General features: G+C 43.4%; 1 protein-coding gene across 2 annotated transcripts in view; it reads left to right on the top strand.

The window, feature by feature from the left end:
- The window catches only part of KLHL6 (kelch like family member 6), a 53,206-nt gene that overhangs the window by 758 nt on the left and 27,430 nt on the right, over positions 1 to 25,018 (top strand). For both annotated transcript variants that reach the window (XM_084874201.1, XM_084874200.1), the window contains exon 2: positions 18,587 to 18,752. In XM_084874201.1, the coding sequence (XP_084730327.1) occupies positions 18,587 to 18,752 (166 nt within the window). The remainder of the gene's footprint in view (positions 1 to 18,586; positions 18,753 to 25,018) is intronic.

The raw sequence follows: 25,018 nt of genomic DNA, 5'->3' as shown, positions 1-25,018 counted from the left end.
GGGGGTGGGTGGGAAGGGAGAGCTGTTGCAAAGGTGCTTTAGGAGAGAGAGGCTTCTACTTACAACCAAGTTGGAGGCCTGGGTTGCATGCCACTCTGCCCCTTCCTGACCATGGGACTTCATGCAAGTCACTCGCTGCTCCAACTTTCTGTTTTGTTGTCTGCAGGATGGGATTGTTGTGATAATCTGAGACACACACGCCTAGTGTATAGTAGATGCTCTCTGTAACTGTGGAGATTTGTCACCTCCTTCTGCTTGGTGAAACTAAGAACCAATTATTGAGTGGCTACCGTAAGCAGATGCCTAGGGTAGGAATGGGGGAGAATCAGGAACCCAGTGGATCCACCTGGATCCAGATTAATGTAGTCACGGTGGGAACCGGTCCCCCAAGGAAATATGGATGAAGAGCTATTTTGGGGGATTTGAAAAAGAAATAGCCTTATAATTCTTCTCAAAGAGATTGTCCTTCACTCTTGTTTCTGGCTGAGGAAATGAAAAACCATTTACCTTTGTACATATCATCAAAGTGCTTTCTTTAAAAAAATTTTTTTTGAGATGCTTAAGAGAATATTTTTCGTTGGAATTCAAAGAGCAGGGTGAGGAGGTTGTTGTGGAACTGATTAAACCCCATCTGCAGATAAGGCAAGAGGAGGGCTGGGCTTGTGGGAAGTGGTGCTTGCTAAGTGCCAGACCGACAGCCACCTGATTTTATTTTTGCAGCAGCACCATGAAGGCGGCTGATGTGCCCTCTTACCGAGGAGGAAATGGCAACCCGGTTATTACATGTCTGGTCGTTGTTGGAACAGGATGGGGCACGTTCTGGAAATACTTGTTTTTACTCCAGCACAAACTGCTACTAAGTTTTGGGCTTCATTCCACAGGAAGCATATAAAAAGTAAAGCATAGGCCCGGCGGTAACGATGGGTTGACATGATACACACATCACTTATTCCACCAATATTGACCACATGCTTTCACATGGATCACAACCCCGTTGCGAAGTGAGTGAAAGCTAGCTTAGCTCTGTGGCCCCAGGACTCACTTTTAGAGTGTTTCTTTCTCTTTTGAATCTCTGGAAAACGCTATCATAAAATGTATACCCGATTGGCGGTTCCTGCCGGCTGTGGCACAGGACTGCTGTCTGTGTGCTCTCGAGTACATCGGTGGCTTCTCTGATCCTTGGGATTCTCATTCTAAACAAAGGGGGTGTGTGTGCTCAGTCCTCCCCATCCTGCTTTGTAGGCTGCTTAGGGAAGAAGAAACTCTGCCAGTCCCCTGAGGAGGTTGAGGCAAGGAGAAGCTGGAGGTGCCCACATGGCACACGCTTCTGCCTGTGGTTGGAGAGTCTCTTCCAAAGCTGCCCGGTCATGAAGGGAAATCCCTTCTACTCTTTTCTTCATTGCAGGGCCTTGATTCTGACCTTGGTATTTCCAAGATGGTTGTCCTCTTCTCCTGAACACAGTAATCCTGGAGACAGGACCCCTTTTGCTGGTTCTACTATTAACAACAACTTCTGCTGTTCAGCATTCATTGCGGGCCAGGCCCCGGTGCCCCCTACACTGTCCCACAAGGACCCTGGGAGGGAGGGAATGTCGCCCCCGCGTACAGAGGAGGAACCAAGGCCTGGGTCTCAGTTAACAAAGCGCCAAGAGGGATCTGAACCTGGACCAACGTTAACTCTGACTTTGCCTCACTGCCCGTTTGCTTTGTTTCTAAGATTTTGAAAGGGGTGGAGCGCCGTTCCCTCTATGCTCCGCCTTTGAAAGGGCAGAGTGTTTGCTTTGTATGAGAGGCACCGACAGCCCTCGGAGCTGAGGTGGGCCTGGAAGCTGCTTGTAAAATTATGTGTGTGTGTGTGTGTGTGTGTGTTTAAATAAAGCTTTATTCATGGGGAACATAAATATGTTCCCTGAGTGATGGAACCATAATTTATTTAATCAGTCACCTACTGACAGGCGTTTGGGTTGTTTTCAATCCCTTACTTTTACAGTGTTGTAATGAATAACCTTAGACACATGTCATTTCACTGGCACGCAAGAGTGACTGGGGTACGTTTCTAGAGGAGGGTTTGCTGAATCAACGAGAAATGCATCTGCACTCGTAGTGGCTATTACCCAGTTCTATTGTTTTATACTCCCCACAGTCTTGCCAAAAGAGGATGGCCTCAAACTTGGATTTTACCCCCTCAGTTTGGTTGATGAGAAACAGTACTTTAATGTAGCTTTAATTTGCATTTCTCTTATTTTAAAGAAGTTCTTTTTCTGTGAACTGTCTCTTCATAGCCTTTCAAAGGTTCACATATTTTTTAAAGTTAAAATTTATTTTTATCAAAGTATTACATGCAAATAGTTATCAGAGCCAAATAGTACTTAAAGGCTTATCATAAAAAAACAAAAATTTATCTTCACCTCCTCTACCCCAGTATTTTCACAAATATGTCCACCACGCCCCACCATTTTCAACATTTATCTGTTTATTTTGATAGCAAATTTACATTTCTACCAAATATGCTTATATTGCTCTTTCTTGATTTCTCAGTGTTAGATGTTTATGAATTCCTAGTATGTCTAATAAGGACTTAGCACTTATACTTAATTCTTTTACCATATACTTTACTTCTCTATAATCTCTTAATATAATATTATCACCTTTTTTGATAAATTTGTAATTAAGAGTTTACATTATGTCCTTAAAAACATTGTTTCCTGTTGAGCCAAATTGTGTGATATGATTACATTTTCTTTCTTGCAAATCTTTTGCTTTTCCTGAAATTAACAATTCACTTTTTCCATTTGCTTTGGGGATGTCATTTGTTCACAGCCTCTCCATAATAATCTTTCACGTGGTCCAATGCACCAGAAAACCCACCAGTCCCATTTTCCTCCAGAATCTTCCTCACTTCCATCACCCTATACATGTTTTCTGGGCCTGCTGTCCAACTGTTATCTAGCTGCATATGAAAACCATGGCGGCAGCCGAAACCGGTTTGGCTCAGTGGATAGGTAGAGCATCGGTCTGCAGACTGAAGGGTCCTGGGTTCGATTCTGGTCAAGGGCATGTACCTTGGTTGCTGGCATATCCCCAGTAGGGGGTGTGCAAGAGACAGCTGATCGATGACTCTCTCATCAATGTTTCTAACTCTCTATCTCTCTACCTTCCTCTCTGTAAAAAATCAATAAAATATATTTAAAAAAAGAAAAGAAAAAGAAAACCATGGCGGCAGTAAACAAAGACGAAGTAGTTCCCTTCGAGAGCCTATTCAAAGTTTCAAGTGGAATGAGGAAGTTGGGAAAATATGTAGAGTTGAGACTGAGAAAAGGGTGAGGGTGAACAAAGCTTCGAAAGTAGCTCATAACATAACATACCTTAAATGTCAGAGAGCCAAATGCCAAGGAGTTCAAGTATGTTCATGGCAGAAAAACTGGGGAAGCATAGATTCACCACTCATTAATGTTTTAAAATACTTTATAAGACTACTAATAAAGCTGTCATTTGTGCTATGTCGAACAGGTGCCCATATCAAAGCCATCGGAGGGGGCCACCTCCCAAAGGCTCTCCGTTCAGATCAGGGGTTCTCTCCACTTGGTGCGGGAGGAACTCACTGATGACTATGACACACTCCATACATGATGCTGACCTGTGAGAGCAATCATGTCATGATTCCCAGAGTGGACAGAAGGCGGGGAGTCCTGGTGATAAAAAGAGGGGTCCTTAGGCTTTTCTCAGTCTTACTGAAGACTGGCTTTTCTTACATAACTATAAAAGCTTCTAGGCTGAGTCTGAGTCAATAGTAAGCTCCTTTGTTGTGGTCAATGTTGAAATCCCTGCCTGGGCTTGGTCCCTGCCTTGTACCTCAGTACTTGTCTTGGGTCTGGTTCCCTGAGGATATGATGAGAGGACTTTGACTACTTGCTACAAAAATCAAACATGAGGCTAGGACTGGGGAGGGTATTGTGGACACAATCTATTAATCATTATTATATATTAACCAATTACTGGATGGCAGGAGGTGAGAGGTTATTCTTAAGCTGTGTTTAGATGTTGTAATCCTTTGTTTTTTCCCCTCCGTAATATGTAAGGTGTCTAAAAAGGAGCCAGCAAGTGTAGGTGATAGAATTAATGTAAAGGAAAACAAGAATGGGTTAAGGCCATCTGGGTCTGGATTAAAAACCTCGATAATGGCAAAAATGTTGAGAATTGCTACTGCCACAATTGGTATGCCTGGCAAACTCCAGTGAACTGTTGTTTGTACTTCTAGAATTGGGCTCTGTATTTTATACTTTTAATATTTTCCTTTTGGCAGAACCACTAAAGTGGTTATATGTAAGTTCTATAGATCTATGATCCTTGATCTGCCTTCCAATCCCCAAAAAGGTCTTCTCAGTGGGGGTTGCAGCCCCAGGGTGGAAGTGCAATCAGGTCCTTTGAATTTTCAATAAAATGTCATCTCTGTCATCTCCATCCCTAGTGTCTAGGGCAGTGTTTCCCAACCTTCTCTCATGATGAGAATCACCTGGTGGAGTTGTTAAAACACAGATTCCTGAATCCCAACTAAGAAGTGCTAAACTAGAATTTTTGAGAACATATAGGTAAAATTGCATACCTAACTTAGTGCTCTGTATATAACATCTGTCTTAGAGCACTAGTTAAGTATACAATTTTACCTATATGTTCCCCAAAATTCTAGTTTAGCACTTCTTAGTTGGGATTCAGGAATCTGTGTTTTAACAACTCCACCAGGTGATTCTCATCATGAGAGAAGGTTGGGAAACACTGGTCTAGGGCATGTGAATCTTCTTTCAATTAAGACCAGAAAATCTAGTCTTCTCCTCTTTTTTTTCAAAATTTTTTTTTTTAAATTTCAGAGAGGAAGAGAGAGGGAGAGATAGAAACATCAATGATGAGAGAGTATCATTGATCAGCTGCCTCCTGTATACTCCCTACTGGGGATCGAGCCCACAACCCAGGCAGGTGCCCTTGACCGAAATTGAACCTGGGACCCTTCAGTCTGCAACCCGATGCTCTACCCACTGAACAAACCAGCCAGAGCAGTCTTCTCTTCTTTTGAATAATGTTCCATGCAGCTCTCCACTAAAACACAACAGAGAAATACTTTTGTCATGAGTATATCAAGTTCTGAGCTTTATCCCTGCATCAAGGGCATGGATATGTACCATCCCTGCATGAAAAATGTCTACAGAATTAGATTCTAATATAGTAAACATCAAACAGTCCTTGGGAAAAGCTGGCCCAAATGCAGTTCTGTGCTTTTTGTAAAACTGCCTTGGAGTTCAACAGGATCACATTGTTCAATACTCTATATTCGTCGGCATTCTTTTGGTTGTAAGTGATAAGAACTCAACTTAAATCAGCTCAGGCAAAAGAGGAAGATATCTGGCCACATAACCAAATCATAGGAAGAGCCAGGAGGCAGCGGAGCCCAGGGGGAAGAGGAACCAGGGCCTTGAATGCAGTCAGGGGCTTTCTCTCCACCTTCATTCAGCTTCTCTTCCAGGTGGCATTTCTCAGATGGATCTGCACATGTTTGGGAGTTTGCCTGTTGGCAGCTCTGAGACTTCGATTCCAGAGAGAAACTGGAGGGCTAGCTTCAGTTTTAAACCCCAGAGAAAGACTCTGATTGGCCCAGCTCCATTCAATTACCCAATCTTAGACCAATCACTGTGCCAGGGAGATGGGGCACAATGATCAGTCCAGCTTGATTCAAGAGTCCATCTTTGGCCAAAGACTTGAGGGTGTGTGTGTACACCCTTTGAACCAGAATATTACCCAGAAGGGGAAGGCACTGGACAAAAGGAAAACAAATGTTCTTTACAGAGGGATAGCAAACCCTGGCTTATTTTCTTTTATTAGTCAACTTATTATACTTTTATTTTGCTTTGGCTATCAGGAAGCTCATCGCATGGGCTTTTTTTTTTTTTGGTCTAGGTTTCAGTATTATATTCTCCTCCAACTTTAATTACTTATTTCTTATCTTTTAAAAAATATCCTTATTGATTTCAGAGAGGAAGGGAGAAGGAGAGAGAGATAGAAACATCAATGATGAGAGAAAATCATTGATCTGCTGCCTCCTGCATGACTGGGGATCAGGCCTGTAACCTGGGCATATGCCCTGACTGGGAACTGAACTGTGACCTCCTAGTTCATAGGTCAATGCTCAACCACTAAGCCACCATGGCTGGGCCTTATTTCTTTTTTTTCTAAAATATATTTTATTGATTTTTTTTTTTTACAGAGATTAAGGGAGAGAGAGAGTTAAAAAACATTGACGAGAGAGAAACATCCATCAGCTGCTTCCTGCAAACCTACTGGGGATGTGCCCACAACTAAGGTACATGCCCTTAACTGGAATCGAACTTGGGACCCTTTAGTCCGCAGGCCAACGCTTTATCTACTGAGCCAAACCAGTTAGGGCTGGGCCTTATTTCTTATCTTATTGTTTTGTATTATCATATCTCTGCTGCTTTACTATAAACCATTTTACATTCTTTTGGAGAAGCTATTTCTGTATACAGATAAGTCTCCCTTACTTTGAAGGAATATTATTTAGGCAACCTATATGTTCTATACCAGCTAAAGGTAAGTATTCTTTTATTATATTAAACATTTTCATGGAAACCTGCCAGGACCGGTTTGGCTCAGTGGATAGAGCGTCGGCTTGGGGACTCAAGGGACCCGGGTTCGATTCCGGTCAAGGGCATGTACCTTGGTTGCGGGCAGATCCCCAGTGGGGGGTGTGCAAGAGGCAGCTGATCGATGACTCTCTCTCATTGATGTTTCTAACTCTCTATCTCTCTCCCTTCCTCTCTGTACAAAATCAATAAAATATATTTTTTAAAAAAACAAACAAACAAACAAAAAAAAAACATTTTCATGGAAACCTGAAAAAAGCCACAATAATTAAAGAAGTGTTGATACTTTATGACTTTAAAACACAATCAACCCTAGTGAAGATCTGGGGAGGTGGGTGAGCATGGACTGGAAGGAGTTAGGGTAAAGGGGGAAATGGGAGATATCTGTAATACTATCAACAATAAAAATATATTAAAAAAACAAACAAACCCACAATCAACCCAAAAATTGCATCATAGCTCTTTCTGGTGGGCTATAAGATTAACTGCCAGCAGGTTTACATATAATGATTTAGGTCCAGGGACAAGTAAGAGCTGACTGCCATTCTAGAGATCATGATGGCGCCAGCTGGTTTGGCTCAGTGGATAGAGCGTTGGCTTGCGAACTGAAGGGTCCCGGGTTTGATTCTGGTCAAGGGCACATGCTTGGGTTATGGGCTTGATCCCCAGTCGGGGGCGTGCAGGAGGCAGCCAATTGATAATTCTCTTTCATCATTGATGTTTCTATCTCTTTCTCCCTTCCTCTCTGAAAACAATAAAAATGTTTGTGTGTGTGTGTGTGTGTGTGTGTGTGTGTGTGTGTGTGTTTTAAAGAGATCATGATGTGTTCTATGTAGAGTAAGTTCAGGCTTATAAAGAGCTGGATATCAAGGGCATTTTGGTGTTAGGGAATTAAGGGAGGGACAGATGTCCAGTGAATAATTTCTGGAAGGCATGGTTAATGAATACAACGCACACACACACACACACACAAGACAAAGAGAATGGAGTTTAGGAAATTTAGCAAAGTTCTAGGTGACTGGCAGTATCCTCAAAGCTTAGGATAGCAGACTGGGTTGGCAGAAGATGTCTATCTCATTAACAAATTAACTGGAGATGGAGGGGAAGAGGATTTTTAGTCATTGCTATGAAAACCTACAGTCTTTCCAGACTTCTTCAGTATACCACCAGTGATCTGGCCTTTAATTGAGGAATAATGGATCATTTACACTGAGTGGCCAGATTACTATGATCTCTGAATGCATAATAATCTGGCCACTCAGTGTATATCCTATATAATAAAAGGCTAATATGCAATTGTTCCCTTGACCAGGAGTTCAACCAGCAGGCAGGCCGGCCAGCTGCCCATGTCCACCCCATGCCCCAGCCAGGTTGGTCGGACCTCACCCATGCACAAATTCATGTACCAGGCCTCATATATATATATATATATATATATATATATATATATATATATATACACACACACACACACACACACACACACACACACACACACACACTGCTGATTGGCCAGATTATTATGCGTTGATCATAACAATCTGTCCACTCAGTGTATATAACTTCTCACCTCTCTTAAAGTGCAAATGTCTGGGTGGAGGGAGTGGCACAAAATATTAAGCTTTCAGTACTATAGTGCTGAGTGGGGTTAGTGAAATTCCATTTATCTATCCATTGATGTATTCATTTAATTGACATGAATCTATGCCAGGTAATGAGTCTACAAAGATGAATGAGTTATGGTTTCTGCTTGACCTTGAAATCACAGTCACTTAGTGGAGAAGGACAGGTATAAATCAGTGTTTCAGTCAAAGGTGATAAGTGCTATGATGGAGCTTTGCTTATTAAATCAGACAGGAGAGAAAGCAATCAGAGGTAATAGCTGAGTGGAGTTTTAGGGGATGAATAGGCATTGGCCAGAAGAGACCAAATAAAGTAGAGAAGGCAGGCAGCATTCTAGGCAAAAGAATACACCTCTGGGAAGGTATCATGCAACGTGAGCATGGGAACCAGAGCAGAAGAGCAGGGCTGGAGTAAAGGATACATCTGGACCAATAAAGCTGAGGAATGGGCAGGGTCAGACCTTGAAAGATTTTATTGGGTCAAGATGAAGTGTTTGAAATACATCTTATAGGCAGTAGGAAGCCTTGGGAGAGTTTATAAGCAGGAAAATGATCTGAGATCTTGGTTAAAATTATTAAAAGTTCTGTCTGGTAGAACCAATTAGAAATAGAAACCTTATGGTGCAAGGCTTAGTGAGTGTAGCAGGCCCCGGCCTGGGCACCTCTGAATGTAGGCCAATCTTGGTGGCTGCTTCTTCACCTCTGGCTTTAAAATTCCTCCCTAGCCGTAACCAGTTTGGCTCAATGGATAGAGCATTGGTCTGTGGACTGAAGGGTCCCAGGTTTGATTCCGGTCAAGGGCATGTACATTGGTTGCGGGCACGTCCCTGCTAGGGGTGTGTGGGGGTGGGGGGTAGGGGGTGGGGACAGCTGGTCGATGTTTCTCATTGACGTTTCTGGCTCTCTATCCTCCTTTCCTCTCTGTGGAAAATGAATAAAATATATTTAAAAAATAAAAAATAAATAAAATAAAACTCCTCCCTGGCTGGAGGATCTCCTATCTTCCTCCCCTTTTTCTCTGGATGAAAAACAGGCTTGGCAGTACAGACTGCTCTGTGGTAGCTGGCAGAGGGATAAGTCTGGAACACATGTATCACAATAGGGATAACATCTATGCCTGAGGAAACGTCAACATTTGAATACTTGGGGTAGAAGACTGGAACCAGCACAGGTTCACGCATCCCTGAGTGGTCAGAATCAGGGAATGCTCATAAAAATCTTTAAGCAGAGGTTGGTCTTTGGCTTCTGGATAATGAATGACCGGGAGGTCGTAAGGAATCCAGCATGGGGGCATGGCTGGGCTGAAAAAGACGGGTGGTAAGGAGCCTCCGGGGCAACAGCCTGGCCAGGATGTGGCAGTGGACAGTGAGCACAATGCTGATCCAGCTCCCTGCTTAGTGGGAAGTGAGAATCAGACCAGACATCGCTGAAGAGGCTGCGAGGGAAGTGGCGTTTTGTTAGGGGAAGCCAGGCTTCACCTCCAGCAAGGAGGTGGAAGATGAACAAAAGCAAATTAAAGGTGAAGAACCACCCCATCTATAATAATAAAAGCATAATATGCTAATTAGGTGGGATCTCCTGCTACTAGGGAAGCCTGGGTCCCTCCCTGGGTCCTGGGTGCCAGAGGGAAGCTGGTGCGGCGGGGGTGGGGGGGGAGGAAGACCTTATTCTCTCCCCCTCCCCCACCCTCATTAAACTCTGTTATTTTAATGGTCTCAAAATTCTGTTACAGGTTTTTGGTCATGTTTACATTAAAAAGTACTGATTTGAAAAACTAGTAACTTAAAAACTGCCACACACACACACACACACACACACACACACACACACACACGAACCAAATGGTTCACATTATTCCAGGAAGGCCTACCCTTGCACGAATTTCGTACATCAGGCCTCTAGTGTTTTATAATGTAAAATCTCAGGTAGGAGAGCTTGGGATAAACATCCTGGGCCTGGGGTTCCAGTTTTGAGAATTACTAGGTAATACAGTTCTCCACACATATCCTTCGCTCCTGGTCACTCTGTCTTGGAGCTCCTCATTACTTATTCTCATGGTAGTTAGAGGAGAAATGTGTGATTGGAGAGTGTGGGGTAAAATAAACAAATCCTCTTGGCCTACTTGAAGTACAGGATTGCACTGTGTGTGCAGATGGGTGCACCTATCCATCCATCCATCCATCCATCCATCCATCCATCCATCCAACAAACATTAAGTGTGTACTGTGGCCCAGTAAATAAGAATTAAGAGAGAAATAAAATACAACCCTGCTCTTCAGATGCTTTATAATCTAATAGAAGAGGAGACATATTAAAAAAAATAGACTCAAGAGAACGTACATAGAAAAACCTATCTGGAGCCAAATGGTGTTGATGCAGACAGAGGCATACGATGGGAGGGGAAGGGGACAGACAAGACTGTGAAGGGCCTTCTATGCCAACATTGAGAGTATTTTAACATTTCTTTTCCTGGCACTTTTTAGACAATCTTCTTTGGCATTTAGGCCCATTTGTTGTTCAGGGTTTCTCCTGTCAGGTGTGCCAGTCAGGATTCTGCATTCCAAATGGCAGATATACTCAGATCAAACTGATTTAAGAATAAAAACAATTATTTGCTCACCTAATTTAAATGTCCAGGAGTATTGGTTTCAGGCCTAATTGGATCCTTGTACTCAAATAATGTCACCAGGACTCAGTTTCTCTCTCCAGATCTTGGCTCTACTTCCCTCTGTGTTGATTTCTCTCCCAGGGAGGGTTCCCACACATGGAGGCAGGAAGAGATTCAGCAGCTCTAGACTTTTATTCCTCCCAGCTCAGCGATTCCAGTGGGAAGAGACCTTCTCTTTCCCAATTAATTCCAGAGAAAGTTCTAAAATGGGCCTCACTTGGACCAACTTTTTCCTGTGCCAAAACATGACTCAATCACTTTTCTTTTTTAAAATATTTTTATTGATTTTCCACAGAGAGAAAGGGAGAGGAATAGAAAGCCAGAAACGTCGATGAGAGAGAAACATCAACCAGCCGCCTCTTGCACGTCCCCTACTAGGGATGTGCCTGCAACCAATGTACATGCCCTTGACCGGAATAGAACCTGGGACCTTTCATGAAGTCCACAGACCAACACCCTATCCACTGAGCCAAACCAGTTTCAGCTGACTCAATCACTTTGGCTTGGGAGGCATAATATGTGACTTGGACCATGCTCATCCCTGGCTAAGAAATGGGGCCAGCTCCATCTAGACTCCCCAGACTGATATTGGAAGAGGGACAGTTCCCAAAGGAAAATCTGAGTGCTCCTACTAAACAATGGGGGAAAATGTTGGGCAGGCAAAATAAGAGGTGCCCATTATTTCTGTGGCTGAATCATTGTGGAATCCTAACCACAAGCTTTGTTGTGATTGATGTTCTATCCTGGGTTTGCAGGACAGAACAAGCCCTGCTTTCTCTCATAAACTTGGATGGGCTGAGTTACATGACATGCTGAGGTTTCTGCAATAGGCCAGTGGGTGAGAGGGACTCTGGTTCTATAGGAACATGGCTGGAGTTCTGGTCCCCACAAGGTGCATGAGCAGTGTCCTTAAAGGATGGTGAAGTTGGGCAAGGAGCTTGGCAGAAGGCACTTTAAAAAAAAAAATTTTTTTTATTGATTTTTCACAGAGAGGAAAGAAGAGGGATAGAAAGCTAGAAACATCTCCTAGACCAGCTGCCTCCTGCACACCCCCTACTGGGGATGTGCCCACAACCAAGGTATATGCCCTTGACCAGAATCGAACCTGGGACCTTTCAGTCCGCAGGCTGATGCTCTATCCACTGAGCCAAACCGGTTTTGGCAGAAGGCAGTTCTTTTGAGGTCTGATGGTGTCCAGAGTCAGGTGACGGCAGCTTTGGAGTTCCAGCTCCTCTCTCAGTTTGGAACAAAGACTCAGCCGGCAGCAGGGATTGATTCAAGGAGCTGCCTTCAGGTCTTGGAGAGAGATGGCAGAGTGCTGTTAGTCATGTCTCTGGTGTAGGAAAGAGAGATGGCCATGAACCCCTAAGTGCTTTTCTGAAAGCATCCTCCAAGGGTGTGGAATTTGCATGTGCACAGGCAGTAAGAACAGATAATTGCACATTATTACTAGTAAGGCTTTGCCATGTCATCCTGTTTCAGAATGAGCTCTCATGAACAATGTTACTTGACTTTAAGCTGCAGGGGTTCTATCTATGCAGCCAAACTAGAGAAAGACTTAAGAGGCCAGGACAAGGTCTGCTTCCATCTGAATCTCCTTACTCCCTCCTCCCTACAATTTGTGATGCAGCCCCAGGCCTGGTGAAATTTTAGAAGTGAATCTCAGAAGACAAAAGGGACAATCCACAGGGAGGCAGGGCTTTCAAGGGCCTGTCTGCTTCCTGTCTGCTGTTCCCTTGCACCTGGACCTTTGTCTAATACCCGCATTCTCAGGGTGAGCCAAGGGGCCCTTGTGTTGGGAAGTGAGGTGATCTCTCTGTAGGGCAATGGTTCTTAAATTTTGGTTTGCAAACAAATTATGAGTGGGATTTTGGTGAGCTTAATACAATTCATAGTCCTAGCTTTCAGATTAGAGGTGCTGGGATCATAGACAATGATGTCAGTCCACTGTAGGTCACCTTTGCATCTGCTGACTCCTTGCTTTCTTTCTTGGCAGTGAAAACCCTTTCGATCGTTTTTCCACATTAGGTTTATATCCAATAATCCTTTCTTTTATATACATATATATATATTATTGATTTTTTTACAGAGAGGAAGAGAGAGGGTGAGAGAGTTAGAAACATGGATGAAAGAGAATCATTGACCAGCTGCCTCTTGCACACCCCCTACTGGGGATGTGCCTGCAACCAAGGTACGTGCCCTTGACTGGAATCGAACCTGGGACCTTTCAGTTCACAGGCCGACGCTCTATCCACTGAGCCAAACCGGTTTCGGCCAATAATCCTTTCTTAATGATAGTGTTCATTAAGCAGCACATTAATTCAATTTTTTTAATTAAAAAATTTTAACCATTTGTATACATAAGGACACATATTCCTTAAAAAAATAATTTTAGCATTTAACAGGGTTTTATTTTTTATTTATTTAATTATTATTTTTTAAAAATATATTTTTATTGATTTTTTTACAGAGAGGAAGAGAGAGGGATAGAGAGTTAGAAACATCGATTCAGCTGCCTACTGCACACCTCCTACTGGGGATGTGCCCGCAACCAAGGTACATGTCCTTGACCAGAATCGAACCTGGGATCCTTCAGTCCACAGGCCGACGCTCTATCCACTGAGCCAAACCGGTTTTGGCAGGACACATATTCTTAAGTAGAATTTGACTCAGTTTGCAAACAATGTTACAGCCACTCCAATCCAGAATATGTCCCTGATGCAGAGGAGTTAGTTCCCCAGGATGGTAAAGGGCTTGGAGAAAGAACAAAGCAGGGGCAACGTGGGTGGAGCCAGTCTAGTAATGAGATAGTGGGGGAGGGAATGGAGGTGGGTATTGGTTTTTAGGACTGTGGTGGAGTTAGACGTACAGGAGGCAGAGAGTTCAGAGACAGGTGTGGAGGCTGGGGGAGGGTGAGCCATAGGGCATTTGGGCGGGGTGAAAAATTCTGGACTGGTGACATTTAGGAACTGCAGGAGCATGGAGAGCTCACCAACGTTTTAAATGAAATGTTCCAGTGTGGGCGTGTCTTCTTCAAGATCCAGGCCTTGGACCTGAGGGTATGATGCAAGTCCTCTGTGGGGATGGAGAACACAGGAGGCAGGCCCCCTCAGCCTCATCCTTCAAGGGGTGTTTGCTCACTTTTGGAGGTGCAGATTCCTGGCACAATCAAACACCAGGGGCTAGGAAAGACAAGTTAATTCATTTAATCATTCACTTTTAAAAATATATATATATTTTTTATTGATTTCAGAGAGGAAGAGGGAGAGATGGAAATATCAGTGATGAGAGAAAATAATTGATCGGTGCCTCCTGCACGCCCCATACTGGCGATCGAGCTTGCAACCCCAGCACATGCCCTTGACTGGAATCGAACCCGGGACCCTTCAGTCTGCAGGCTGATGCTCTATCCACTGGTCAAACCAGCTAGGGTTATTCATTCACTCCTTAGTTTATTTATTCAGTTATTCATTCCCCCCCCTGAATATTTACTGCATTTCTACTAGGTTACAGGCACTGTTCTAACCCTAGAGATACAGAGTGAGCATGGCCATACCCATGTCTTCACTCAGCTTACATTCTAGTGGGAGACAATACTTAAACTAACAGATATGAAATATAACTTCAAGTTAGCACAAGGTTATGAAGAAAAACAAAGGAGATAAAGATGGTAGGGAGTGACTGTTTGGATGGGGGCAGTGTCAATGAGGGCTACTCTGAGGAGGTGAGAGCTGGGTGAGATAAGAAGTGAGGCCTGCAGAGCTCAGAGGGAAGCGTGGCCCAGGCAGTGTTTGGGGCCCTGGAATGCCTTCATGGCTGTTGTGGGAGATAAGCTCACTCACCCAAGCTCTATTTTGGGGTCCGAGCTGACTCAAATATTGGGCAACTGGCTTCCTACGCCACGACTGTTTCTACTGTAAAATGAGGATTTTAATAGCTACCTCTGTTTTACGAGAGTCTCATGAGAATTGGTCAGTGTCTGGCTAGAAAGTATTTTTTATTGCACACACAAATTTTTTATTTATATCCTGTATAAGCTAAGGGGAAATGGTCAGCAACTAACTCAGCTGTGTTCTCAGAGAGCAAAGCTTGGTCTGGTTCACTCAGTGCTGAAACTCAGTTGACCCCTAAAGATGACCTTGAACTCCTGCTGATTTTCTTGGTTTCATGCCCTGTTGAGCTCCAGACGAAGAGCCCAGAGTCCTAGGTTTTGGCCCCCATTTTGTTGCTGACAACCTGTGATGTCTTGGGCAAATTACTTAACTTCTACCGCAGTCTGTCACCTATAAAGTGGGTGTAATATTCAAAGAAAATAATGTTGTTTGCCCTACAAAGGGCTATAAACGTAAATGTAAAAGATTATTGTTATTAAAGGGAAACTTTGGGGTGGCCCATCTTGCCCAGCTTATGCACATTCATGGGGTCCCAGCTTTGCCCATGTGTTTCCATGGATCTCCTGGGAGAGTGGCAGAGACCACAGAGTTTGGTCCATGAGAAATACATAGTTTCTCCTTATCTATGTTCGGCCTGATGCTTGTGGCCCAGGAGAGTGTATTTAAGTGGCAGAAAATCAGTGAAAAAGTCTCAGAGGAGAGCAGAGAAATGCTGTTTGGGAGCTAAAGCAGGCAAGAGAGGGACTATCTTTAGGGCACTTCCTTCCTCTCTCTTCCAGGAACATCTATTGAGGTTCTTGGTGCCCGGCGCCACGCTAATGTTTCTAGACCAGTTTGTGTGCAGCCTGTCCCGAACTCTACTCTGGATGGGTGGTGGGCAGCAGTGCAGTGACTGACACCCACTTACTGGCCTGGACTTGGGCATCGAGGGTTGCAAGCCAGAATGTGATGGACCCATCGACCCCACGAATCCCTCGCCAGCCCGCCCAGAATCCTCTCCTCTGGTCCAAAATGCTTTCCCTTAGTGAGTGTCGGGTACTTTGTGTACATTATCTGACTTATTCTTTCTAACAACTCTCTGGTATAGGGGCTATTATTAAACTGTGTCACAAAGGAGGAAACTGAGGTTTGCTCACTTGTACAAAGTCACACAGTGAGCTAGCATTAGAGCCTAGACCAGACCACAGCCCCTTCTCCACCTGCTAACAGCCACTCCTGCAGTCTTCTCTCCACCCTCCCGAGGCTCCCAGAGCCCCGTTGCTTGTGCACATGAACACTCACCCACTGAAAACCAAAAGTGCTGAGAGTTTACCTCCTCAGCTGAGAATGCCAGCAGGTGCTGGCATAGCACAGTCCATCCAGCTTAACAGCTCTGGAGAGTATTCTTCAGCGGTTCCCTGCAGAATAAAATGACTTTCTAGCCTAGCTGGTGTGGCTCAGTGGTTGAGTGTTGACCCATGAACCAAGAGGTCCCCAGTTCGATTCCCAGACAGGGCACATGCCCAGGTTTCTGGCTCAATCTATAATTCCGGGGGAGGAGGGCTTTTAGGAAGCAGATGATCGACACATCTCTCTCATTGATGTTTCTGTCTCTCCATCCCTCTCCCACTCTCTCTAAAATCAATAAAAACGTATTAAAAAAAGATGACTTTCTATACAATGTTTGTCTTGCTTGTTCTCCTTTTCTTTTCAATCCTACTCCCCTCATGCCCCTAAGACATCACTAGCTCACAAAGGTTGGCTCCTGGGGGACCCAGTTAGGTATGGGCTGAGCTGGGGCAAAATATTATTTAGTGACCGAGTCCAAGAGAGAATTCAGAAGCTAGGTCTGGGTGACAGCCCGATCAGGAGTCCAGATGACCCCAGTAATTGTGTCACAGGGGAAAGGCTTCCTTTAAGAGCCCTTCAGAGTGCAAGGCACTGAATCATATAATTTTCACGTCTAGCTCATTTAATATTAAAACATCTACCTATTAGACTTTTCCAGTTTTCATTGGATTTTTTGAGATTATACAGATTCAATAAAATTCAACTTTGACTAATCTCAAAACCACACTCGAGGTGAAATAGCATTTTGAAATTGCACCTTGGTGGGACTCTGTAATAAGGCCCTTCATTTGACCTCATCCTCACTGCCCACCCTTTCCCATTAAATGTCCTGTTTCTCACATATTCATGTACGTGGCTCTCATGCGGGTGACACTCACTTTGCCCTCTGACATGATTGCGGATCTGGGTGTCTCAGCCCCAGAGTTCATGACTGATGCTCTCTAGCTGCACCATCTAATACTGTAGCCACTAGTCACATCTGGCCACCAAGCATTTGTATCATGGCTCATCTGAATTGGGGTGTGCTTTAAGTATAAAATACACAGGAAGGATTTTGAAGACTTAGTATGAAAAAAAAAAAGAATGTAAATTATCTCACTAATAATTTAAAAATATTTATTGGATGATGAAATGATAATATTTGAGGTATATTAAATAAAGGGTATTAAAATTAATGTTACTTCTTTTTACTTAAAAAAAATAAAGTTACTGGAAAATTTAAAATGGCACATATGGCTCTCATCATGTTTCTAATGGGGTGTGCTGCTCTACAAACTCAAACAGAGGAGGCTGGGAGAGTGAACTTGTCCAGTGCCTCCCGGGAAGACAGGCTGAGCTGGGAAGGAATTGTGTGGTTGCTTTGATGGCAGGGTTCTTTATGGAATCAGGAGGCAGCAAGGTAAGTCCTATGTGACATCACTTTAAAAGGTGTGTGCTCCTGTAGACAGCTCTGTGCCCCTCTGGCCAAGAGGATTTATGACTGAAGAGAGTGGCCATCAGTTCAAATGACATCACTGCACCTCTGGTTCCAGACTGGGGCTTGTTAACATTTCAGAATTCACATCTGCTCTTTTTTTCATATGATCATATTCTGTGAGGAGAAAGAGGGAAGGAAAGCCCTAGCTGCTTTGGCTCAGTGGATAGAGCATCTGCCTGCGGACTAAAGGGTCCTTGGTTCGATTCCCATCAAGGGCATGTACCTCAGTTGTAGACTCCTCCCCAGCCTGGGCCCTGGTCGGGGCTCATACAGGAGGTAACCAACCGATGTGTTTCTCTCACATTAATGTTTCTTTCTGACTTTCCCTCTCTCTTCCATTCTCTCTAAAAAATCAGTGGAAAAATCATTGGGTGAGGATTAACAACAACAACAAAATAATAATAAAGGAGGGGGGGGGTGAGAGAAAGAAAGAGGGAAGGAAAGAGAGAAGAGGAGGGAGGAAAGAAGAGCTGGGGATTATTATTGATAAAGATGGAGGAAGAAGGACAGAGGGAACTAGGGAGAGAACATCTCATTAACTAAAATAAAAGGTTCAAAAGTAGGCTAGTCAAGTAACTTAAACTGATGAGTGATTTCCAGTTTTGGGATGCACCTTCCATCACTAGGGCTCCACTTTGGGACCTCCCATTTCAGTGATGTGGCACCTGTTCTCATAATTTTAGAGGCTAGGAGCCCAAGATCATGGTGCCAGCCAGCATGGTCTGTCTCTGTGAAGACTCCCATCCTGGCTTATGGATACCCATTGTGTGCTCACATGGCAGAGAGAGAGTTTTGGTCTCGCTTCCTCTTTTGATAACGACAACAATCCTATTAGATCCCATGACTTCGTTCATCTGTTCCACGGGGCAGACAGGTCTGAAGGGGGTCTTTATAGTCCTGGAACCAAGGGTCACAGTGGGGCTCACATTCTCACGTCCCTCCTTCAGGGCCATGTTCTGCAATGACTTAAAGGAAAAGTACGAGAAGAGGATCATTATCAAAGGAGTCGATGCCGAGACCATGCACACTCTCCTGGACTACACCTACACCAGCAAGGCGCTGATCACCAAGCAGAACGTCCAGCGGGTCCTGGAAGCTGCTAACCTCTTCCAGGTGAGTGAACAAACAGGCTCGGTGCTCTCTTCCGCATGGTTCCTTAGAGACCTGCCTGGACTGGCTTCCCAGGCCTGTACCTGGGACACACACGCATAATTAGCTGGGCCTGTGCTTACTTGAAAGTCAGAAGGTGCTTCTTTGGTGAGATGAGGCAGTGACTCCGTAATGCGACGAAACCGGGGGAGCTTGGTGCCTAATACCTACACTTGGTTCCTGACTCCAGGATCAATGACTATAATTTGCAGAAGCCCAGTTGGAGCCAGGGCCTGAAGTCACCAGTTCATATGCTTAACTTCTAAGCCTTAGCACAACTTTTTGTGTGAGGAAAGCAAGGCAAATTGAGGATACGTGACGAGGCTGGGATTTGAGCCCTGGGCTCTCTGAGTCCATAGGCCACATGCTTGCCAACACACCATGCAGCCTCTTGAGGAGGAGTGTGTAGGTTCTGGGGAAAGCAGAACCTGGACTGGTCAGCACTTTGTGGTGGGTGTGAAAGAAGAGCATCTCTCGTGAGGGGTATAAAAGAAGATGAGATAGAGAACCCTCAGAATTAAGTTTCATTGTTGGCATTTGGCTATCTTTGTTTCAATCCAATTATAATAACTATATTTAATTAATAGAATAACTAGACCTATAGATGATGTCAATTGTATCCACAATTATCACAGGGCTCCTATCCCCAGATCACCAACTTTGCCTAGGTCTAAGATTACACTTTGAACTTGGTTCCACTGGATTACAACAGAGTTCATCTCACTGAAAGATGTTTTTTTTTTTTTCTTCTTTTTAATTCTCACCCAAGGATATTTTCCCATTGATTTTTAGAGAGAATGGAAGAGAGAGGGAAAGACAGAGAGAAACATTGATGTGAGAGAAACACATTGATTGGTTGCCTCCTGCACCCAGGGCCTGGGTGGGGGAGGAGCCTGCAACCAATGTACATGCCCTAGACTGGAATCAAACCCGGGACCCATTGGCCAGCAGGTCAACGCTCTATCCACTGAGCCAAACCGGCTAGGGCTGAAGATTATTTTTATGATAAATCCAGGGACAGGCCAGGTCAGATCTTATCCATGGTTTGGGACTTTAGGTGGTGACATCCTCTTGGATCATCATTAGCTCAGCCATTGAGGGGAACAGAAAACTAAGTCTGGGAAGGGAAGGAATGAGGAGTCCAGGGTCAAGAACATGGGTAGTGGGATTATCTTGGCTGAGGCTGGGAACTGTGCAGGGTTTATGAAACCAGCAAGGAAGAAAGAGGGGAAAGAGGGAGCAAAATCAGCCATGAAACAGCACTGATGAATTCTGAGGAATGGCTTGCTGCAGTGCAGCCAATTTTATTGTCTCATTTACTTCAGGGAACTTTAAAAATACAGAGAAAAATACTTCCAACAAGGCTGGTCACACCTTACCTGGTGGTTGTGGGGGTGTTTTTCACTCTTTTCTGTGTCCATCTCCATCACAGAAAAGGAAACAGTCAGGTTCCTGAGTGGAGGAGCTGGGGATTAAGAAATTAAAAAAAAGAAAGAGACCAAGAGGCAGAAATGGATTCATAAGGCTGGGAGCTAGGTGGGTGCCATTCTCTCTGATGGAGAGGCAGCAAAACGACGACAACCCCTCCCAGTGCATTTATTTTATACCCCCAACACCAGGAAGTTATCATAAACCTATTTGCATTCTTAAGTAGGCCCTAGCATGTCTGGATGTACATATCTAGTCCCACCCCTGCCGACACCTGGGCTGATATGAAGGCCAAGCTGACAACATGTCACCATCTTGGGGAAACATGTTCCCAAGGCATGGCTCTGCCTATGCCTCGAGTTCAGCAGACCATAATTAAGGAGAATGTCCATGTGTCTTCCCAGGCGGCCCTCTACAGGTGGTATCTCCAAGTTAGTTACTACTCACACCCCCAGTGCCTCACCTGCTCTCTGTCCGTACCTGCTTACACACCCAGGCTTCTGATTGTTAGGAAAATACTTCTCGTTATGTGGAGGAGGAGTTAGCAACTTGACGCTCAGTACCCTCTCCTCATCCCCTCCACCCAACACTCCAACAATCTGACTTGGGGGGAAGTTCCTCCCATGTCATGAAGAGGCCTCTCTCTAGTACAGCTGTTATGCTTTTTCTGAACCTTCTATTCAAAGGTAACACCCTCCACACTCTGCAGCACCTCCCCCCAAATGGCCAATAACCTTTAGCAGAATCACCCCATTCACCTTTATTCAATCCAGCCACAGCCGCCATGGCCATCTTCATGCTAACCTCCTTTCCTAGGGCCCAGCGAGGATTGCTGACATCTAAAGATGGACAGGTAACGCTGACAATAATAATAGTAATAGCATTCACGGCTTCAAGTATGACACCAAAATAGATGCTCAATGAATACAAATTTTTTGAGCACTTACTATGGACCTAGTAAGTGCTCAAAAAATTTGAGCGACAAAGTTGGGGCTAGTAACCACGTCCCCTGTTTTCCCACTGGTTGAAGTTAATTCCTGTATGATGATAGATTTAATTTTTTCTCAAATGCAGTTTTTAATAATTTTAAATTGCAATAACATTAAAACTCATTTCAGGAAAATCAGAAATGCATATAAACAAAAGGAATGTAAAATGACCTACAACCCCTTCTATTTTAAGACACTAGGGCAGCTTGCTTGCTTAGGTGTCCAACTTTTATCTTAGAGGGTAGATCAATTTTCTGTTAGGTTGCTACCATAACAAATTACCACAAACTGGGTGCCTTAAAACGACAGAAATTTATTTTCTCAGAGTTCTGGAGGCCAGACGTTCAAAATCAATACTCCTTTTGGAGACTCTAGGGGAAGAAACTGTTCTTTGCCTCCTCCAGTTTCTGCTGGCTGCTGGCATCCCTTCATTGTGGCCACGCCACTCTGACCTCTGCATTCCTGGTCCCATCGCCTTCTCCTCTTCTGTGTGTCTTCTCTTTTGTGTGTCTGTCTTTTATAAGGATACCCGTGATTGCATTTAGAAGCCACCAGATAAGCTCCCCCTAAGTTCTTCAACTTAATCATACAATTTTGTCATATAAGGCAATATTTATAGGGTTTGGGGATTATGACATGCACATATCTTTTTTGGGGGCACCATTCAACCACTAGAGAGGGTTTCTTTAAATATCCTTTTGGTGATTTGGTCCTTGGCTGTTCATCTTTAAGATTGAAGCCTTAACACGCTGGTTTGAAGCTCAGTGCACATGAAGCAGGATGGGGTGCTAGAAGACTAAAGAGTTTTACCAGGGTTATCAGGTGACCTGCCAGTTGTTTTTTTTTTTTTTTTTTTTTTTTTAATTGGAGATCCCTAAATGTCACCATCTGTTGGACTGTTCCTAGGATTGTTCATTTCCCCCCAGATAAGGATCTTCATTCTCCTGCCAAGGGGATATATGATAGCTACATGTGTTCTTGACTGGGTGTGTAAGTGTGGCTGTCTGTGCAAATCTTTACTTAACCTCCTTATGATAAGTCATGTTTCTGGTATTCCTGAGTCTGGAACCTCTTCGATGTGGTTTTTCCTAAGGATAAGTCGTATTGTCCAGGAGTGAGAGGGGGAGTGGTTAGGTGAGAAGAAAAACCAGGAGGCTTCACTTCTTAAACTGACACCATTTTGTCAGTCCCTCCTACCCTTCTGGCTCCTTGGGACTTTATATTCCTGCCTTTTTGGGTTCTGAGGGACAAATTGGTTCCTCTATCGGTCCTCTCAGCAAAGTCACTCACCAGTCTTCACAGTCTGTGGTTTGGGGTTACTGTGTCTCCTGCTTTCATTGGGGATGGAGTTTATTTATGCTTCTGTTTCTTGTTCTCCTTTCAGTTTTGGGTAGTTTTTCAAGAGGCCATGAGAACTCTTTAGATAGTAAACACTGTAATCTTTCATAATAGCATTGCAAATATTTTCCATTGGTCATTTAACTCATCATTTTAGTTACAGCTTTTTATGTAGAAAAGTTTAAAACTGGTATTGAGTTGATTCTATCGATCATTTGCTTGATGATTTGTGCCATTGGTGTGCATGTTTAAAAAGATCTTCCCCGTTGCATGATTATATACTTAATCACTTATAATTTCATTTAGTTTGTTTCATTTACAGCTTTGATATTTAAATCTTTTATATAGCTAGAAATTATTTTGGTATAAAGTTGTTTTTTCTTCTTTGTCTTCTTCCTCTTCTTTTCATTTCCTCCCAGTTGGTGAGCTTCAGCAGGGAGTTTAGATTTAATGAGCAAGGAGGGAGAGGAGGAAGAGACAAATGAGAGATAAAGCAAGCTCTGTTTATTGTTGATTCCCATTTTCTGGTAATCCTTCACCTCAGATCTTTCCACATCTTGTTCACTTTTCAGGCAAAAAAATGACAAATTTCTCTCTGCGGCCATTTTATTCATTTTCCTATAAGTGTTAATTTTTATGAAAATACAAGAAGCATGCTGTGGGCTTCTGGATATCTAGTTAACCCACTTTCTGATTTCTCTTGCTTTTAGACTTTTCTTTTGAAGTCTCAGCCATAGAAAACTGGGGATATTTTCATACTTGAGGGTACCATAAGGGATAGAAGTTCCTAGGTTGTTGAAATCACTTTGTGGTTTTAAAAATTTATTAATTTTTGAATGGATAAAACACATCTCTGTTCCAAATTCAGAAACACAAAAAGGGAGACGGTGAAACATTTCTTCGCTGTTTGCAGTCTCACTGTCCTTTTTATTCCACACACATAGCAGTATATATGTGAGGATCACTCTCACTCATGGCCTCCATTTTTTAAAATACATTTTATTATTTTCTTTTTTACAGAGAGAAAGGGAGAAGGATAGAGAGTTAGAAACATTGATGAGAGAGAAACAATGATCAGCTGCCTCCTGCATACTCCTTACTGGGGATGTGCCCGTTACCAAGGTACATGCCCTTGACCAGAATTGAACCTGGGACCCTTGAGTCCGCAGGCCAATGCTCTATCACTGAGCCAAACCGGTTAGGGAATGGCCTCCATTTTTGAAATACAAATGTTAGCAGACTATATACTTGTTTGTGCATCTTTTTTTTTTTTGCTTCACAGTAAATTTTGGAGATTGTTACAGGTCAGTATGTGTAGAGCTGCCTGTTCTTGCAATGGCTGTATAATGCTGCTGGGGTCTCTTTAGACATGAAATATGCTATTATCTGTAATAGTTTCTTATAAGACAGAGTGGCAGAGTGGAAAGAACATGGGTTTCGGTGATAAGAATCTGTGATTAAATTCCTATTTAGTCATTTATTTGCTGTGTGGCTGTAGACAAATTACTCAGATTTTTTAAAGCCTCTTTTTATCATTTGTAAAATTAGGGTGATAAGAATAGATGCCTTATCAGGGAGAGTTATTATGAGGTTTAAATGAGGTGATATTTGTAAAGTACCTGATATGTAATAGATATTAATAGAGGTTTCCTCCCATCATTTGTGAGTTGCTTTTTATCCTTACTTTGGACAGTTTATTTTGCCTTGGATAAAATAAGCTGACACTGAACTATGGAAACATCTCCTTAAGCCATCCCTATATATATTTTTCCCACTGAATTAGGATGATAAGAAACCATTATCACATTTATATGATACATGACTAATACAATGAGCTGGATTTTGCTGTAGTTTCAGTAACTCAGAATTACAGATAGAGAAAAGTGTGTTAGAGTTGTTATTTTATCTTGTCATTTTAGAACATCCACAGAAGCTGAAATCAGTGGGAGTTTTCTTGGTGTTCTCCACCCATCCAGTAGTAAAGGTTTCTTAACTTTTGTTCCTTTGTTGTGACTCAGCCTCTCCCTCATTTTCTGCTTCTCTTTTCAGGCGTCTTTCTGTCATGCATTGATTGCTTCTCTCCCATTCAGAAAGAGAGGTCTGTTCACCTAGTCCCAAGGTTGGCAAACTGCAGCTCGTGAGCCACATGCGGCTCTTGGCTCCTTGAGTGTGGCCCTTCCACAAAATACCACTGCCTGGGCGAGTTTATTCTGAAGAGGTGGCATTAGAAGAAGTTTAAGTTTAAAAAATTTGTCTCTCAAAAGAAATTTCAATCGTTGTACTGTTGATATTTGGCTCTGTTGGCTAATGAGTTTGCCGACCACTGAGATGGTCACCACTTTTGCTGTCTGAAAAGAGCTTTTTATACGAGACAACTTCATGAGTTGCTGATGGTCCTTGGGTCAGGGGCCCATTGGTCCAATCAGCTATGGCAGGGGTGGGACAGAATCTCTCTTTTAGAAGGAATCTTTGAGT

Source organism: Pipistrellus hanaki (genome assembly GCF_964339955.1).
Source record: "Pipistrellus hanaki genome assembly, chromosome: 2".
NCBI lineage: Eukaryota > Metazoa > Chordata > Mammalia > Chiroptera > Vespertilionidae > Pipistrellus > Pipistrellus hanaki.
This window is presented reverse-complemented; position numbering and strand designations above follow the sequence as displayed.